The 17235-nt window shown below is 34.7% G+C and overlaps 2 protein-coding genes across 2 annotated transcripts in view; one reads left to right on the plus strand and one right to left on the minus strand.

Moving 5' to 3' along the window:
* Positions 1-1708: 1708 nt before the first annotated feature.
* LOC126882503 (uncharacterized) lies at positions 1709-2245 on the plus strand. The gene has a single exon (XM_050647469.1). The coding sequence runs from the start codon at positions 1709-1711 to the stop codon at positions 2243-2245; it is 537 nt and encodes a 178-aa protein (XP_050503426.1).
* An 11956-nt stretch (positions 2246-14201) lies between these two features.
* The window catches only part of LOC126881108 (clavesin-2-like), a 92295-nt gene continuing 89261 nt past the window's right edge, over positions 14202-17235 (minus strand). Inside the window, exon 6 of the mRNA XM_050645153.1 lies at positions 14202-14430. Within this exon, the coding sequence (XP_050501110.1) occupies positions 14282-14430 (149 nt within the window). The 3' untranslated portion in view covers positions 14202-14281. The remainder of the gene's footprint in view (positions 14431-17235) is intronic.

Consider the following 17235-nt stretch of genomic DNA (forward strand, 5'->3'; position numbering starts at 1 on the left):
GCATCAAGTTTTACTAAGGCTGTGCGGTCGGAATATGGTACAAACTCTGTGACAGCTCTCATCAATTTTTTACTTATCATAATCCCGACGCCTTTTTTATGATCGCGGTCACCATTGCCTGAGTAAAAGAATGTTCCGCTTTCTGTAGTGCATTTACCGGATCTAGGCTACCAGGTTTCTGAGATCCCAGGATATCTAGATCGATTCTGCACATTTCTTGAGTTAGGTTAGCGAGCTTCCAGCCTTCAAATAAGCTGCGTGTATTCCAGGTGCCTATCGTTAATGTCTCTCTTAGGTTTGCTCATACCTTTGAAACATTCAAGACCGCTCTTTCCCGAAGTCCGATTGGGGCACTATTTATACCTCTGGATAATTTTGAGTTGAATGTATTCATGTGATGGTCTGGGGAAAAATAATGAAAGTGGTCTCCCATTGCCTTCCTTCATGCCACTTCCAGGCTTAGTTTTCAGCCGCCCACTATGGAACAGACGCCGTTTGCAAACGCCCATTATGCGTACAGACGTTATTATTTTCACCCTGTCTGGCTACCCTCGCTTAGTTTAGCCTGCAGGCCAATGCAATTGCCCAGGGTGTGGCACGTGGAGCTATAAGTGAGAGTTCGTGTCTCATGAGGACCAGTTATCAAGAACCTTCTCCCGTCTATGACGCTCGATGTGGTCGTTCCGATGAAAGGTACTACCTATATAACACAACCCTACACCCCACATAGGACTTAAATGGCGTGAATTTAGTATCCTTTCCACCTGAGTGAGCACAGTTGAAAAGTCTTCATAAGTTAAAGGAGATCCGGTAATGATCCGGTAATTATAATGCGATTTCATAGACTTTACTCCCGTGTCCCATCTTCTTTAGTGTTTTTAACCAAGAAACTTGTTTTCTTCCTACACCTCTATGGCCCTCTAGTTTGCCTTTAAGGATCAGTTGTAATATTTTATATCGGCTTCCCCTCACTATATGTCCCAGATAAGACATTTTTCGATGTTTAACAGTCTTTAGCAGTTCTCTATCTTTGTTGACCCTCATTAGTACTTCTTCATTAGTTTTTCTTGCTGTCCAAGGTATCTTCAGCATCCGTCTATGAATACACACAGGGCCTATTTTACCACTAGGCCCTTGAGGCCCCTGCCTCGGGCCCGCATTCTAATGGGGCCCGAAAAGATCATCAAAACAAAATTTTTATGGCAAAAACAAAAGAGAAATTTTTTATTGCAAAAACAAAATAAATTTTCAAAATTAGGTATTTCATTTTACGAATAGGAAATAATATACATGAAATGAACAATAAGAGTTGTATTCACAAACCATAAACCGTTCCGTTCTACGAACGCCGTTCTTATCATAAAACTGCAAGGAGGTAAGTTTACTTTGTCGGCAATATCGGCATCAATAAAATAAGCAAATTTGTTAAACACCAGTCCGAAGGATTAACACGACTAACAAGAGGTAAGATTAATAATAGGTTTTGTCACGTTTTGTCATAATATTGATTCAAAATGTACTTTTAAATTTTGAATAGTTAGTTAGATTTTGATGCCGTTTTCTGCAATTGCTTGCTGGTGTTATTTTTCAGTCCTGTGATTTTTAAGTTTGTTCAATTAATCTATCCATTAATCATTTAGATTTTCATTTAGATTTAGATAATCATTTAAACTTTTTTCCTTTACTCAGTCATCGTTTGGTTAGTATCATGAGTTACAAACATTTAAGTGGAAGTGAAAAACGAAAAAAACAAAAATTAAGGGAACAAGAACGGCATGCACAAAAAGATGCGATATTATCATATTTTACATCCCACAACAGTGCGCAAAAAGGAAGTTCGTCATTCCATCTTGTTGCTGATCAATTTATGGTGACTAATGAAAGTGATAGTAAAAATAAATTATGTGATGAAGGGCGAGTTGCAATCAAAGAAAATGATAACTCCACTGTTGATTTTCAAGCGACTTCACCTGGCACAAGTACATCTCCATCATCTGCTATAGAAAAGAACAATGTAAGTATCTCTTTTCCTAGCGATATAGGCGATTGGCCAAGACATTTGAATCTCGAATTTCAAGAATATTTTATAAATAATCAACCGAATCAAAATATTGATAAAATTGGTGAGTGTGTTACACAATTAGATAATAATAAAACTAGACATTTGCAAAGTGCGATTTTTTATGAAACGAAAGCTAATGGGGAAAAAATTCTTCGCGAGTGGTTAGTATACAGTCCTACATAAGTGTAGCCGTGTTTATTGTTACGTTTGTAAACTGTTTTCTACGAAAATTGTTCTTCTAACTTCCGATGGGTATAACGACTGGAAAAATATCAGTAGGACAGTTATTCAACATGAGCGATCTGCTGAGCATATTTCCTCAATTGGTACGTTAGTCAAGAGAAGTAGTATAACAGGACAAATTATAACATTAATGGAAAGAAATTATTTAGAAGAAAAGGAACATTGGAGAAATGTTCTTCAGCGAATAGTAGCAACCATTAAATTTTTGTCCAAGAACGGTCTATCCTTTTATGGTTCAACAACTAAATTATTTACAAAAGGAAATGGAAATTTTTTAAGTTGCTTGGAGTATTTAAGCGAATTTGACCCATTTTTAGCTAGTCACTTACAAAAATATAATGATGTTGGCAGTGGAAACGTCAACTACCTCTCATCATCTATATGTAACGAATTTATTGCTCTGCTGGGGAAACAAGTTCAAAATGTAATAATAGAAGAAGTAAAAGTGGCAAAATACTTAGAATAGAATAGAATAGAAATATGCTTTATTGTCATGAAAAATTGTACAATTTTATCGACAAAGCTTATAAAAAGTCAAGACAACAAAACAATAACAATCCAATTTACTAAAATTACATAAATCGTCAATATATTTACAATAATAACAATAATAATGAAGTTAAACAGAAGTAGTCAATTGCAAAATTTAAGTAAATTGCAAATGCATAGTCTACCTAGTAATTAATAAGTTTAAAAGTTAAGCTGCTGCATATGACACCCAAATATACACAAAAAAAAATGATAATAAAAATACTACTTGTGCAAAGGGTACTATAATTTCTTAGTTATTGATTAAGAAAATCTTCTACTGAATAATATGGTCTTTCAGATAGGTAGGCTTTTGTCAGTTTACGGAATTTGGGGAAAGATGCTGCAGATTTAAGTTGTAGAGGGAGATGATTGTAAAGTTTTTTTGCGGAATATAATATAGATTTCTTTACTAACTCAGAGGACGGGGTCGGCATATAGACGTCAAACGTAGAATTTCTCGTGAAGTAGTCATGATTAGGTCTTGGTGGAAAGACATGTAGATGTTTACGAATTAAGCAAACAGTTTCTAAAATATACAAAGATGGAAGGGTTAAAATTCTGTGATCTTTGAAGTAACTTCTGCAATGTGTTGTTCTTCTGAGGCCAAACAGATATCTAATTGCTCTTTTTTGTAATTTGAAAATAACATCGAATTGGGCAGCTGTACCAGAACCCCAAAAAGGAAGACCATAACGAAGATGTGACTCGAACAAAGAAAAATATGTTATTTTGGAAGATGCTAAATTGAGTTCATTCGAAACAGATCTTATAGCATAGCAAGCTGAGGATAGTTTCTTCCTTAACAAATCGATATGGTGGGACCATTTAAGGTTGCTGTCTAAAAAAATACCAAGAAATTTCACAGAATCAACGGTACTGATCTGGCTGTTATTAAGAGGTAAGGGTTGAAGGACTCCTTTATAAGACAATGCTACTGTTTTATCTACGTTAAACGAGAGTAAATTAGAGTCAGACCAGGTTTTTATTGTAAGTAGATCAGAAGTTATAGTAGCATGAAGAGTTGCAATATTTGAGTTGCTCCAAGTGATACTGGTATCATCAGCAAAAAGAAAGATTTTTCCATCGATTTTTAAACTAGTGATGTCATTAATAAAGATAAGGAAAAGTAGAGGACCCAATACTGAACCTTGAGGTACCCCACATACAATGTTTTTGAGACTAGAGTCTGTATCATTTGCTCTAACCAGTTGTTTCCTATCATCCAAGTAAGATTGGAACCAATCTAAAGAAATACCTCGAATTCCGTAGAAATTTAGTTTTCTTATCAAAATGTTATGATTTACACAATCAAAAGCTTTGGCGTAGTCACAAAAAACGGTGGCAGTGTGAAGATTATTGTTCAGTGCTTGATAAACCTCATGTAGTACAGAAAAGATGGCATCAGTGGTGCATTTATTATTTAAAAAGCCGAACTGATTTTGTGATAAAATGTTGTTTTCAACTAGAAAGGACATAAGTCGGGCTTTTATGAGTCTCTCAATAATTTTGGAGAGTACCGGTAGTAGTGCAATAGGTCTATAATTGCAGGTATTAGATATTTCACCACCCTTATGAAGAGGAATAATGATGGCTGTCTTCAGGCACTCTGGAAATTTACCTTTCTCAAAGGAATCATTAATTAATGAGATGAGGACTTCTAACACATTTTCTGGGAGATTAGAAAAAATTTTTATCGATAGACCATCAGTACTACAGGAGGATTTGCTTTTGATACTATTGATTGTTTGGATCAGTTCAGATTTATCGACTGGTTTTATAAAGAATGAATTCGAGACCTTTCTTGAATTAGGGAGATAAGCAATGGGATCTTGTTGTGGCAAAATAGTTGATGTAATATTTTTACTCACATTAACAAAGTATTCATTTAGATTTTCAGGGTCTGGAAGGGAAATTGTTTTAGCAGTGAGGGTTTTATTTCGAAGATCGTTTATTATGGACCAAGTTTCTTTTGCAACACTTTTTGAGCTTCCCAAACGGTTATGGTAGTAGTCTTTTTTAGCTGATTTTATAAGTTTAAGATAGGTTGCCCTGTACTTGGTGATATATTCAGTGATAGAAACGTTGGTAGTAAATTTCCTGATATAGAGAAGAGAACGCATATTCTTGGAAGATATTCGGATACCTTTAGTAGTCCAGGGTTTGCGATGTTTTGGCTTAATTGCAATTAAAGGAAATGCTTTATTGAAGATACGGACAAGCTTATCCAAAAAAGTACTGAAATTATTATCCACGTCCATAGCAGGAAAGCGCCACTCAGAGGTTAAGCATAAATTTTGGAAATTACGAAAGTTCCGGGTGGAAAAAATTCTGCCTAAACGTCGGGTTTTCGAGGAAGGTTTGCTCAACATATTAAACTTCGTATAAACTGCTTCATGATCAGATAGTCCAGCATTAATAATTGTAGAGTGGACATCAAGGGGTGAAAAATCTGAGACAGTATAATCAATTATGGTAGATGAAGTTTTTGTAATCCTTGTAGGAGAATCAACGTGCATTGTTAGACCATACGATTCAAATATGTTTACCAAGGATATTTGTGTAGCACTAGCAGCAGCATAATCAATGTTAAAGTCCCCGCATAAAATTTTTCTACTTTTATGGGGCAGGTCATCTAACAAATTTAGCAGGTTCTGAAAAAATAGTTCCACGGAAGAGTTAGGTGATCTATAAATGCAAATAATATAAAGATTAAGATTCTTATTGTAAATTAACGAAAACTCAAAGAAGGCTTCACTTAGCAGAAAGTCATATTTTGTTACCGAAGAAAAATCATTGCTCGTAGATAGAATTAGGGTGCCTCCGTAAGCTGAGCTTGGACGATCATACCTAGCAATTGTGGTGTATTTTTCTACAAAAAAAGGCTCGTTGACTTCAAGCCAGTGCTCTGTAACCGCAACTACCGGGGGAAATCCTAATTCCTCTAGGAACAAAAATAATTCATCAGTTTTGTACCTTATAGAACGAATATTAATCAGAACCATGCTAAAGTTGTTATCACTAAAACAATTTGAGGATTCTAGTCCCTCAGAACACGTCGTGATGTTTAAAAATTTCGTTTTGGAGAGGCAGCGGAATAGTAATTTCGGTGACATTCCCTTGATTTCTGCAGGTGAATAATTCTTTCAGAAGTGAGAAAGGATCTGTAAGCATCAAGATCAGCTTCCACCTCATCTGGACCAATCCCATAGGCATTGTTAAATTCCAGCAGAATTCGTCGTAGATCTTCAGTCTTAGTGGGAAGTCCCTCGGAAGCCAAAAAGAGTTTAACGCTTGTATTGGTAAATCCATCGTAAAACACTGAAGCTGGTTGGTCGTGTAGATAAGCAAGATGAAGTTTAATGGCTTTTAAGATATCCGGTTCCCTTAATCTGGCTAGAAGATATCGACTATTCGAGTTATTGGTTAATCTAACTCTTGGTGGGGTCAAAGGATCCAGATTTATCGAAGGTTCTAAAGTATCCTTCTTAATGAAATTTACAGGCGAATGGAACGGATTCTTAGATTTACAAACTTCGATGGCCTGCTTGTCTGTACTTATGTTTGTGTTTTCTACTTCATCTTTGTTCTTGCGAGAATTGGTAATTGGATTTTCCAAGGTGACAGGACTTCTGAGATTCTTCGGATTCTTATGTGACTCAGATGAAAGCGTTGGTTCAGAATTGGATGATTCTATAGACCATTTGATGTTAACACCAGGTGGCCAAATTTCCTTATTAAATAATAGTTTAATAGCTGTTCTAGATTTTATACCTATTTTGAACGAAGAGCCAGTTGCTGTGTCGGCATCTTTAAGGAGTGTGTAACATCTAATGTATTCCTTAATGCCTAGCCTCTCTTTGATATAGTGCACAACTTGTATAGGGGTGTACGTTGGGGTCAAGTTACTAATAACTACAAAGTGACATTTATCTTCTGTAATTTTTGGCTTTTGCTCTGGACTTGGTTCGAGATGTCGGGGCTCTTCAGTTTGGGTACTTGCGGTGGCATAAGATGTATTTTTCTTCAATATCCCTTTTTTAGTTGGTATATTAGATAGATTTTTTTGTAAGACTGCTCATTTGATTTGACATTTCACCGATATTTGAAGAGAGCCTTTCTAATCCCAACTTAATCTCAGTTGAATTTGTGTCTTGGATTTCAACCTTGATAGTCTCATCTGAAGAAGAGCCGAAAAAAAACTGACGATATATTAAAAATGTCGTGTTCCATCTGCCTTACAGATTTTAAAACCTTCTCAGGATTCAGCAGGTTGTTTAGTTTGTGGATCTCGTCAATTTTTTTCGTAAGATAGTCCAGTTTGCCGTCATTTTTAGTTAATAGGTCATAAGTCTCGATAAAAACAGGCAAATTGTCATTTAGTTTTTTAGTAACTTGAATTAAGGCCTCAAAGTTCTCTAAAGGTATTTGATTTTTTGATAAATTTGTAATTTTGTCATTTAAATAATTTAAACTTGGAGAGTCACATACGGTACAAAAGAATCTAAGGTGAGAAGACTTTTCTCTTATTATAGACTCTACACCCGATATTTCACATATAGATCAATTAACTTTAATAATCAGATATGTGCAACCGACTGGAAAACCAGTAGAGAAATTTTTATGTTTTCTACCAATTTTTTCCCATACAGGAGAAAATTTGTCAAGTGTGGTCTTAGAACAATTAAAAAAACTTGATATTAATATTAACTGGTGTCGGGGACAAAGCTACGACAATGCTTCTAACATGTCAGGAAAATATAATGTCGTACAGGCGAAGATTAAAGAAAAATCGAAAAGCGCCCATTATGTACCTTGCGCCAGTCATTCTTTAAATTTAGTAGGTAATAGTGCAGCAGAAACTTGTTTAGAAGCTGCGAAGTATTTTGATAACGTACAGTGTATTTATAATTTTTTTTCTGCATCTACCTATAGATGGTACGTTCTTCAAACGTGCTTAACAAATTCTCAGAAATCATTATCCGTTAAAAAAATTAGTGACACTAGATGGTCTGCGAGAAGTGATGCTATTAAAGCTATATCGCGTAACTTTGATGAAATTAAAATCGCGTTGAACCAATTAAGCGAAGATCCAAACCAAAAAAGGATGACGTCAGTTGAAGCGAATGATTTATTGGGGAAAATGAACACGTTAGAGTTTATTCTTATGACAACTATTTGGAACAAAATTTTGGACCGAATAAATGCAACCAGTAAATCATTACAGGAAATTACTAATAACGTTACTGTAGTGTGTGAACTTTATAATAGTTTAATTAAATATATAGAAAATTTAAGAGAAAAATTTTCAGAAATTGAAAATGAAGCTAAAAAAGTATCGCCGATAAACGCTTCATATAAAGATGAGCTTTCCCGAGGACGAAAAAGAAAACAATTTTTTGATGAAAATTCAAGTGTTTCCGAAACGATTTTTTTAAAAGGACACGAAAATTTTAAAATAAATAGTTTTTTACCTATATGTGATACTTTAATCGCGCAACTATCTATACGTAAAGACGCTTATAATTCTGTAAACGATATTTTTAACATATTGTTCACAGACAATAGTGAAACAGTAGACTTAAAAACTATTACTGAATATTATGAAAACGATATTGATGTTGATGATCTAGTGGAAGAAGTGGCACATTTTAAAGAACTTTGCAGCTCGTCTAATATATTAAAAAATCCGCAAAGTATGATGACCTTTTTGATAGAAAATAACATCATATCGACGTTTACAAATGTAGAAACGTTGCTTAAAATTTATTTAACTATACCCATTAGCAACGCTTCAGGTGAAAGATCTTTCTCGGTACTGAAAAGAGTAAAGACGTATTTAAGAAATTCCCTAAATCAACAGAATCTGTCGTCTTTGGCTATTTTAAATATAGAAAATGATATATTACAAACAATCGACACAAATGTAATAATTGATAAATTTAGTGAAATGAAAATAAGAAGAAAAAAATTTTAATTTACTTTTTTGTTTAAAAATTTATTTTGTTTTTCATAATAAGTATTTATACATAGTACTTATTTTTTGTTCTTCTCTGTAGAGACAGTATTTGCTTGATATTTGAGTTGTAGGTAATTTCTGTATATATTTTAGTTCTTCTTGTTCTTTTTGTATAGACAGGACTTTTTTTTTTCAATGTGCCTCCAGTAAGTTGTCATTCCATTGTTTTCGTGGTCTTCCCACTGATCGTCTTTCTTTTGAGGAACAATCTCTGGATGTCCTTACTACTCTATTTGTTGTCATTCAGTTTATGTGGTCATTCCATTCTACTCTTCTGTTTCTTATCCAGTTACTAACGTTCTCCAGCTTGCACCTCCGTCGTATATATGTACTTCTGGCTCTGTCTCATAATGTCTTACCATAGATTTTTCGAAGGGTTTTCATCTCCGCTGTTTAGAGCTTTATGTGTCAGGTCATATTTCTGCCGCATATGTCGTTATGGTCTGATGACTGTTTTGTAAATTCTGCCTTTCATTTCTTTTCCGATATTTTTATTTCTCTATATTGTTACTCAGGTAACCCGCGGCTCCGTTGGACTCAAAAGACTCAAAGAATCCCCCTGTCTTATCCCATTGCCAGCTTCAATTGGGTCAGTTAGTTCATCTTCTACATTTACTTCTACTTCTACTTTGTTGTTCTTTCGTTTTAACACTGCCTGGGGTAATTGCGGGGTGAATAGAGTAGCTCTGCGGTTACCACAGCCGGTCCCAAGTCCGGATAAAATGTGGAGGGTGATTGACAAGTTAGCAACCTACCAATCGGAAAAACGAATACTGCTCCAAGAAAAAAATGTGAAGCCTATAGTTTAGTTATGTAAGTTTATTAAATTTCTTTTATTGTTATCTATAATGTATCAATAATGTACTATGTATATAATATGTAGTACATTATTGGTACCTTATATATACCTATTAATTTTTTACTGTTTAAATATAAATTTTATTTATTGTTAAAAAAAATTTAATTTTTTGTGCAACTATATTTCTAATAATTAATACATTTAAAAAAAGTTAAAAAAAATTAAAAAAGGTTATTATTATTATTATTATTATTTTTATCCAGATTTAGCCATACGGCTCACACTCTCTCTAAGGGGAAAATTTACTCATCCCAGATACCTACGGTATCAAAAGGATTGAGATCTGGTGGGACTCTTTCCGCGTTATCGAGCCCTAGGTGACTTGGTATGCAGGGGTATCTCCCAAAAATTTTCGTACACATCTGGCCGTTGCGAGTAGTTTATTATTATTATTATTATTATTTTTAATTAATTATTATTATTAATTAATTTATTATTATTATTAATTAATTAATTACTATTATTAATTAATTTATTAAATATTATTATTAATTAATTAATTATATTTAATTAATTATTTTTATTATTACTATTGAATTTTTTTAGGGGCCCGAAAATTGTGTAGTGCCTCGGGCCTGATTTGAAGTAAAATAGGCTCTGAATACACATTTCCAATGCTTCAATTCTGTTCATGATTGATACTTTTAGCGTCCACACTTCTGCACTATACAAAAGTACGGACCAAACATAGCACTTAACCATTCTTTGTCTTAGTTTTAAACTGAGATGATTATTGCAAAGAAATGACTTCATTTTCATAAAAGTAGTTTTAGTCATTGCTATTCTACGTTTTATTTCTATGTCTGGATTTAGTTGGTCTGTTATCACAGTTCCCAAATATGTCATTTTGTGAACTTTCTCAACTTAAACTCAGTTTAATTGAAGCTTTGCATCGGGATGTGGGTCACGACTAAACACTAAAAATTTGGTTTTGTTTGAATTTATTTTAATGCCTATTTCCTCTCCTACCTCGTGAATACGATCAAGCAGAATTTGGAGACCTTCAATATTATCTGACAGAATCTGACTGTATCGTCTGCATATCTAATCACATTAAGGGCCAATTTCTCATATCGAGTTCAACTCCAGTTTAACCTGAACTTCTAGTAAACGTCAGTTTAAAGTCAAAATCGTCTTTCTCAATTCACGTTCAACCGATGGCAGTTTAAACTTGAACGATGCTTGAACAGTGGGATTCGGCCGTTCAAAGATTTCAGAACTCAGTTCAGATGATTTCATGGACTACGCATGCGTTGTATTAACAAGAAACACTGTCATAATATAAATATATCCTATTTTATTATATTAAGCCTAACGATAAACGATAACATTATTTTTGTTTTTATAATATATATTTATAATTATTAAAATGACTATTTGACTATAAATACTTAAATTTAACTTTATTCAAAAACAGCATAAAAAAGGTAGTTCAAAATGGCGACAGTTTTTTATCTTTTGCCATCTATTGGCATTTCTCGAAAGCTGTAGAACCAGCACTGACATGAACGTGCAATGAGAAATGCATTCCAAACAAAATCGGAGATCACCGGTGAACCTGGTTCAACTGAACCATAGATTAGGTACCGCAGGTATGAGAAATCGACCCTAAGTAGTTCCCCTTTGATTTTTATTCCATATGGCTGTCTCTCAAGTGCCTTTTTAAATAACTGGTCCGAGTAAACATTGAACAATGTTGGCGACAAAATGCAATTTTGTCTGACTCCTCGTTGTATGGAGATTTCATCGGAGTGTCTATTTTAATAATTGTAAAAATACTTATAATTCAATGAATTTGTACTCTACGAGCTCCCTAGTGGGAAAGTTTTGGGATAGTTCAGATTTCTTTCATTATATATGTATTTTGGGCTGCTGAATCCGAATATGGGGTTTGCGGACAAAATTTCGTGACGGAACATTGAGAAAATGGCGAAAAAAGCCAAAAATTCCTGTTTTTTCCCGCTTTTTTGCTTAAATCTCGAAAACTATTAACTCTCAGTAAATGGTCTGTTAACATAAATTAAAGTACTTAAAATTCTCTGCAAATATCGCTATTTACTTTTTTCTCAGACGAACTGTTTGGTCTAAAGTGCAAGTTGAAAATTGCCAATTTTTAACGGTCTCTGCAAAACCCACTTTTTACATTTCAAAACTTTATTTTTTATTAGAATGCTATCATTTGATAAATTTCTCCTAGTTTCCCGCACAAATAATTAAAAAGAAAAAAAAGGTCGAAATTGTATAAGCAGTATCACTAAAGGTAGGACTCTTCTTCTTCTTTAAGTACCGTGCTCAAATTTTAGTCGTAGGTAGCTTCCATGAAAATTTGCCAATATTGTTCTCGATCTTGCGCGGCATAAAATAGTCCACTTTTTCCGTCGATCTTTCCGTTGATTATTAAATGCAGCATCTTGTATCTGCTGCTCATTATATGCGCGAGATATTCAAGTTTTCTCTTTTTTATCATCTTGATTAAGCCACCTTCGCCTTGACCTACTCCGTTTAAGACTTCTGTGTTTGAAATGCGCTGAACGCAAGATATTCTGAGCATTCTACGATACGACCACATCTCGAAGGCTTTTAATTTGTTCATCATGTAAACCTTCATGGTCCAGGTTTCACATCCATATAGTAAAACAGGATACACATAGCATTTTACGAACTTGATTTCTTAGTTGTAAATTCAGGTGAGAGTTTCTCAGAATAGATGTAAGTTTCATAAATGCTCCTCTTGGAATTTCTATACGAGTTTTTATTTCTTCAACCGGATTTAGTGTCTCGTTTATCCAACATCCTAGGTATTTAAAATGGTTAACTTTTGTTATCGGGACTCTAACAAAATAAAACTTAAAATATCGTGGTTATTAACATTACAAATTAAAATACAAAACAAATGAAAATTCAAAATGGTGTATAATATAACATTATATGAGCCGTAGTCTTTTAGAAGGTCCTTGCTGTGGTTCTCCAGTGGCGATGGGTCTGGAAAATATTCTGCTGGTTCTGGAAAATAAAAGAGATGGTGTCAGTTCTAAAGGAGAAATTTAATGATGATTGCAAAATAGATTCTGAGATTAAACAGACATTCCGCATTGTGCTGAGGTTCTTCGATGGCATTATATCCTGGCTTAGGATCTAATTTCTCCATCGTCAGCGCCAGGGTTCGTTCTCCTGGATAATAAAAGTGGTAGTGATACTGACTTATGATTAAATATCCAGGAGAAATGAATGATTACGAAATAACTTGTGAGATTCTACATACCTCTGTCTCTTTCTTCAGTCTCTTCTACGTCTATATCAGAGCTACCTTTCGGGGGCTTAACGTTGTTATACAGTCCTTCGCATGATGTGAAAATTGGGCAACAATGGAGGCTCGTTTTCCTGCATCCACAATGGCGTTGGCACCTCTTTTTACATTTACAAACATATACCGTAGTAGTGAGTTTGGTGCAGGGTCCGAAGTGGTTGGCACTGGCACGAGACCACTAGTAGTTTTTTTCCAACCCCACTCACTTGGATCTTTTCGTTGCTCGTCAGGTGTGGCTTGATATAAAGATAACCATTGCGGCACATAATAGTAAACTCTAAGTGAATGTTCTCGTGCAGCAGATTCGGTAGGGGGTAATGAGGCAATTTTCAGACTGGTCTCTTTGTTTCTTCCATATAGAGCCACGAGAAACACGTTTCCTGCTATGGCAAACTCATCCTGATATGCATTAGGGTTTTAAAAGCCTCAATGGTTGGTTGTAAGTCTGTGTTCTTCTGCAAGACATTAGGGAATTTCAGTTTCCCCTGATTAAACAACGCAAAAATAGTATTACAACCACTCATCACATGTAGGAATAATATATGGTCCATTTAAGATTCTTTCAGCAGCCAGATGATGGTTGTAGAAGCTTTGCGAAACCTTTACTTTTCCTGGTTTCAGAAAAAACAAATTTTTTGTGTTAGGGCTACACAGGCCAATCAAAATGACCAGAAGGTCGATATCTTCCCCCACCACTGTCACTGTTCATTTGACGGTGCCATCTCAAGAGCTGTTGTGATAATTAGAATATCAGGATTCTCCACTAGATTGAGGATGTAAATTTAACAAATAAGCATTCTAATAAAAAATAAAGTTTTGGAATGTAAAAAGTGGATTTTGCAGAGATCCTTACAAATGGGCAATTTTCAACTTGCACTTTAGACCGATCGGTTCATCTAAAAAAAAAAGTAAATAGTGATGTTTGTAGAGAATTTTAAGTACTTTAATTTTTGTTAAAGACCATTTACTAAAAGTTAATAGTTTCCGAGATTTGAGCAAAAAAGCGGAAAAAAGCAGAAATTTTTCGCTTTTTTCGCGATTTACTCAATGTTCCGTCACGAAATTTTGTCCGCAAACCTCATATTCGGATTCAGCAGTCCAAAATACATAGACCATGAAAGAAATCAGAACTACCCCAAAACTTTCCTAGTAAAAACACAATTTTATTTAATCATTAAATAAGTAGACTTAAATTATTTTATTTATTTCTAACAAATATAATACAATTGTTTAATCACAATTTATTTTTAAATTAACAGAATATTAATCAACGGACAGGTTTTTAAACGTGCCTTGAACTCCATAAGCTTCTGCATTCTCCAATGGAGTGGGACGAAGACTTTCGTTCACTTTTAGTCCATCCCGTTGGTCAAACACTTCTTGGTATTCTGCTAGCTTTGCGTTCCAATCTTCTGCAATAAATAAAACAACTTAGATTATAGATTTAAATACGCGAGTAGATAATAAGACCAATTAAATATTTTTTTCACATCTGCGGAAAAACGAGGAGCCAGTATAGTATGTCTGAAGTTTGGTAAAGATATAGGTAGGTACATTAATATACAGAAATACAGTGAATTTTAAGTAGGCTCCAATTTTCTCGGAAAAGGTTTGCACGACTAAGGAGACGCCGAGATAAATGCGAGCGATTTATCGTTACAATCGAGTTGTTTCAATTTATCGTCTTGTGTAAACGGTACATCGCAGCGATTTATCGCTGGTTTAGTCGCTGCGATAAATGCGAGCAATTTATTGTAACGATCGAGTTGTTTCAATTTATAATCAATCGCGACAATATATCGCAGCGTCTAAACAAGCTTTAAAAAAAATCAATAAATCGTAGCAATTTATCGTCACAATAAATTGCTGGCATTTATCGCGGCGTCTAAATGCTGCTTTATATGTATAAATTTTGGTTTGAAAGGGTTTTGTAATACTGTCAATCTTATGGTTATCTACATTGTTGTCAGATTTTCCGTTTTTCTGAAAATATAATTTTTTACTGTTTTAACTGTTTTATTTTAAATAGATAATATATGAAGTGACATAAAAATTGGCCATTATAAAATATTTTATTTTAATAAAATTTGGTATACAGGCTTAGCTTGTCAAAAACAATAAATACAGTGGAACCCCGATAATCCGGAAGTCCGGATAACTCGGACCGATTTTTATCAGACAAACATTTCAACAATAAAAATGTATGTAATATAATATTTGAGAGATAATGTGTATTTGTGTAATTTGAACTACACGATAGTAAAAATGACTCATGGCACCCCATATAGCACACAACGTCCGATGTACGTCCATATAACGTACATTTAAAGTCCAAACGTCCATGGACCAAAACTGGACGTACTATGTACGTACATTACGGGACGTCCATTGGACGTTTGATTTCAACGTACATTGGACATCCATTTGTGGTCCATGGATATTTTACACAAAACGCGACCGTTGTTATATTAAGTCCCAATACAAACTAAATGAGAATCTCTTGACAACGTTGTCGCTCTTCGCGCTATCGGTCGTGAAAAGTAGTATTAGGCAGGTACTTTTAGGGGATTATCGCTGTTAATTAATTGTTGTGGAATACTGAAGGAGGGTTTATTTATGATAATTCACAGAATGGCAAACACGCTTGTAATATACAACAACCGTACTGACTCTAAAAATAGTTTGGAACAGAAACAGAACAGAGATTAAACCTCTTTTAATATGCATGCTTCCTAGGGCGTCATTATCTGAATCTCGTCTTTATGAAAATACATCCTGTAATATATTTGTGTTTTCTGTTTATCGTGCAAGTGCAGTCGTGCATTAATGAAGTTCCTAGTTCCTATAATAAAGTATATACTATAATGAAGTTATAGTAAAGAGAAATAAAAAAGGTCTTTTGTCTTTGTGTAATATTTTTAAGTATAAGTTTAGTATTATAAGGAACTATTTCCTATAAAGGCTTTTTGCTATGTATTCAAAAAATTATGGATACTAGATTGCTTTCTGAAAAGTGCCCTACAAATGTTCATAAGACGTACATTGAATGTACATAAGGTGTACACTGAAAGCTCCAATACAACGTACAATGTACGTTTGTAGCCGACGTTCTATGGACGTCCAATTTTGTGAACTCTGGACATTCGTTGGACGTCCATCGGATGTCCATTGTACCTTAGCGGGACGTCCATTGGACGTTCCAATGTACACAGATGTACGTCCATTTGATGTCCATAAAACGTACTTGTGCTATCTGGGACACGGCGGCAGAGCGACGCCGACTTTCATTGCCTCGGATTATCGGAAACAACAGGCACCTGTAGTATTCTTTTATTTATTTCAAACTGTCTTAGCATTGTTTAAAAAAGACTAAAAGACTATTTAAAAAATTATTTTTTTGTATTGTTCGCTTCCGTTTGCTTAGGTTTGTGTTTGCGTGTTTTTAGTAATTTAGATGGGTAGGTACTGTGCATATATACATATATTTCATGTTATTTCAATTATATCGGAGTTTATCTGTAAGTATACCGTATTTTATTAATTTTTACCATATTATCCAGCTAACCCGGATTTTCGATAACCCGGATCGGCCGCGGTCCCGGTTAATCCGGGTTATCGAGGTTCCACTGTAAATGATATAGAATATAACTTCAGCCATTTTTTGTTAACTTGCTAATCACTAAAAATTTGAACTTTTAAATTTAGTACGGATCAAAATAGCGGTGTGCGGTTCTTGGTTTTTTTGAAAGTCATTTACAATGCCTAAAGTACCTATCTATAAAGACATGCACATTTCTATCAACTAACCAAGTGTGATAGGGGACGGATGGTTGGTCTAAGAGAAACCAGGCTTTCTTTTCGGGAGATTGCGAATATGTTTCTCAGAAGTTAAGATGGCTGCACATGGATTCGCTCCCGGGTTCAGGCAGGAAGACCTAACCCTTCGGTCATAACTTAACTTTCGGGTATGAGTTTCGGAGCGAACTCGTGTACAATAAAAGTGGTTTTATAGGGGTTGGGAGCGAATCCATGTGCGCCGGTTAAGATACTGTGTTAGGACGTTATCGAACGTGGCCTCAAGAAGGCTGATCACGAAGATCGAAGCGCACAGTGTACAACAGAGCATCAAGATATAAGGTTGATGTCTCTAAGAGAGGGATTCTCCACTACCATGTTTATTGCAAATCGATGTTTTGCAATAGGTTCATGAAAGACCA

The sequence above is a fragment of the Diabrotica virgifera genome, chromosome 3 (genome assembly GCF_917563875.1).
Source record: "Diabrotica virgifera virgifera chromosome 3, PGI_DIABVI_V3a".
In the NCBI taxonomy this organism is placed as follows: domain Eukaryota; kingdom Metazoa; phylum Arthropoda; class Insecta; order Coleoptera; family Chrysomelidae; genus Diabrotica; species Diabrotica virgifera.

Excerpts from the sequence above, each read along its gene's own strand:
- LOC126882503 (XM_050647469.1), top strand. The coding sequence starts at position 1,709 with ATGAGTTACAAACATTTAAGTGGAAGTGAAAAACGAAAAAAACAAAAA.